The 2,344-nt window shown below is 39.9% G+C and overlaps 1 protein-coding gene across 1 annotated transcript in view; it reads right to left on the minus strand.

Moving 5' to 3' along the window:
- Positions 1 to 2,205, minus strand: part of LOC104737468 (serine/threonine-protein phosphatase BSL1) — a 6,353-nt gene extending 4,148 nt beyond the window's left edge. The window contains exons 1-8 of the mRNA XM_019235063.1: positions 1,613 to 2,205; positions 1,436 to 1,496; positions 1,266 to 1,344; positions 1,098 to 1,177; positions 908 to 1,002; positions 681 to 780; positions 529 to 598; positions 231 to 332 (exon numbers count right to left, since the gene is read on the minus strand). Of these exons, the coding sequence (XP_019090608.1) occupies positions 231 to 332; positions 529 to 598; positions 681 to 780; positions 908 to 1,002; positions 1,098 to 1,177; positions 1,266 to 1,344; positions 1,436 to 1,496; positions 1,613 to 1,817 (792 nt within the window). The 5' untranslated portion in view covers positions 1,818 to 2,205. The remainder of the gene's footprint in view (positions 1 to 230; positions 333 to 528; positions 599 to 680; positions 781 to 907; positions 1,003 to 1,097; positions 1,178 to 1,265; positions 1,345 to 1,435; positions 1,497 to 1,612) is intronic.

The raw sequence follows: 2,344 nt of genomic DNA on the forward strand, positions 1-2,344 counted from the left end.
TGTAATCTTGCACCTACAAAAACCTGATAAGAAAAGCAATCAAGGAACTCATTGCAATGGTATTGTAAATGAAAATCAAATGTCTCATCAATCATTTCATCTAAATGGAAAACAACAGTCAACTCAGTATCTAAAGCTACAATTTCCAGTCCTCTATGATACTAGAGTTGGTCAACACTTCAGAAGTTAGTTTTCCATATGTTTCAAAACTGAAGCAAGATTTGGTTTACCGCTGCATGCTGATATCTTGGAGAAGGAGCTACACCTGGAGCCAGAGTCCACTCCCATTGACCATTTCTATGCATTAGTAGCCCATAAGCATCTCCCAGTGGCTGCACACACAGGAATTCATAAGGGAATATACCAGAATTCATTAAAAAAAACTATTGAAAACATAACATCTTAACATTTGGATCTCAAAGCAAAAATAAGCAAAGCGCTTGGATTCGGAATTTATTTAGCTCTATATTGGAAAAAAGAAAGTCTACGAATTTCTGCACAAGAGATTAATGGAGGATAAAAGTATACCGCTCCCAAGGTGTCTCTTCCACCGCAGAGCAAAAACATGCCATCAGAACGAGCACTGCCAGAAGCATACCTATGCAGAATATCAAATATAAAAAAATCAGCAGGAGAACAGATGTTCTGCAATAGCCATTCAAATCATTTTAATGACTAACATTCTAGCACTTGGTCGGTCACCGTCTGGGTTCAATCTCTGCCATACATATGGTTTCTGAGCTGTATCCAGTGCCCAAGCATCAGAAAGAGCTCGTTTCCCTGTTGCATACACCGAAGGAAAATAATATTTGTTAGGATATCTAGAGTCTTTAAGAAATAAACAGAAGAACGAAAAGTAAAAAGTTTCCATACAAAAACAGAATAATGAAAAGAGACATATTCTTACCATCATTTCCGGTGACTGTAACAAGATACCTCTGAGAAACTAAATCCATAACATGGCCATAACGAGGGCCTGGACCCTCCCCTTGAACCACTACCCTGAACACGCATTAAAACGAAATAATTTTTGACATCAATAACATAGATGATAGCAAAGAGAGACGGAACTGGGAAATTTGCAAAGGATCACTCACCTGTGCCACTTGAACTTATCATTAGTCATGTCAAGAACATAAAGATCATCAGTAGAATGCCCGGCCGGTCCAATGCCACCCTGTTAATTAGACAAACATAAGTATTGCCATAGGACAGTGAGAACTGACCATAAACCTATCACATGTACGCATTGCCAGAAAAATAACCTGAAAAACGACCATGGTGCCAACTGCAGCTGCGGCGTGAGCAGCCCTAGGAGACGGAGGCTCACCAGCCGGTTTTAGCCTACACAATTCCAGAAATAACCAATCTTCCATGAAACCAATGTGGATTTTGCAAGAAAACAGTAAACCAAACACTGAACCTATTTGTTTACCTTGTCCACTTCCTAGTCAAAACATCATAAGAATGCACGGAATTGGTAACGCCAGCTAACCCTAGAAAACAGAACAACCCCAGCAACGCAAGCAGCATCAGGCAACTCCAGATCAAGGCCAAAAAAAAAAACGAAAAAAAAAAAAGGAAATTTAAAATTCAAATTAGGGAAACTTACTGATCCCAGGAACGGAAGAAGAACCGCCACCCTCAATAGCGGTAGCGCCGCCAAAGAGAATAAGGCGAGGACCGTGAGTCTTGGTAGCAGCAACGGAGGTAAGAGTATGAGCGCATCTAGGACCAGGAGCATCTTCTTCATCATCCCAAAAGGTTTCTAGGGCTTTATACTGAGGAGCTGGATGTAGCCACGGTTTCGAGCCCATGGAAACCACTTTGTCAAAATCGCCCACGCAACAGGAACGACCAGAAAATAAGAAAAAAAACGAAAACCTAGAAAGCGAAATCAAACAAGGAGAGAGAGAGAGAGAGAGAGAGAGAGAATACGGCACTGATGAATGAACTTGAGAGTAGGAAACTTTCAGATCGGACACAGAGGAATAAGAGACTTCACGGCGGACAACGGTGCCGAGTAACGACGGACTCTCTCTCTCTGTCTGTCTTCTCCCTAAGTAAAAGTAAAACCTTTCTTTTTTTTTTCTATATTTTTCTCTTTTTTTTGAATTAAATGAAAAAAAAAAAAAAAGCTCCGGCGATTTTTTGGAGGACAGAGTTTTCTTCGGATAGAAAAAGAAGGTATGCGTCTGCGCTGAGCTGAGCTGTACTCTTTTTTACTCTTCTCTTCTTTAGTCAACGGCTTTTTATGTGTTTCATGAATTGTCTGTCCAGTATATATATGCACACAAAAAAAGTTGTAATTTTGATCACTCAGATTTTTTTTTTTTTTTTTTTT

This window comes from Camelina sativa, chromosome 13 (assembly GCF_000633955.1).
Source record: "Camelina sativa cultivar DH55 chromosome 13, Cs, whole genome shotgun sequence".
Taxonomy (NCBI): domain Eukaryota; kingdom Viridiplantae; phylum Streptophyta; class Magnoliopsida; order Brassicales; family Brassicaceae; genus Camelina; species Camelina sativa.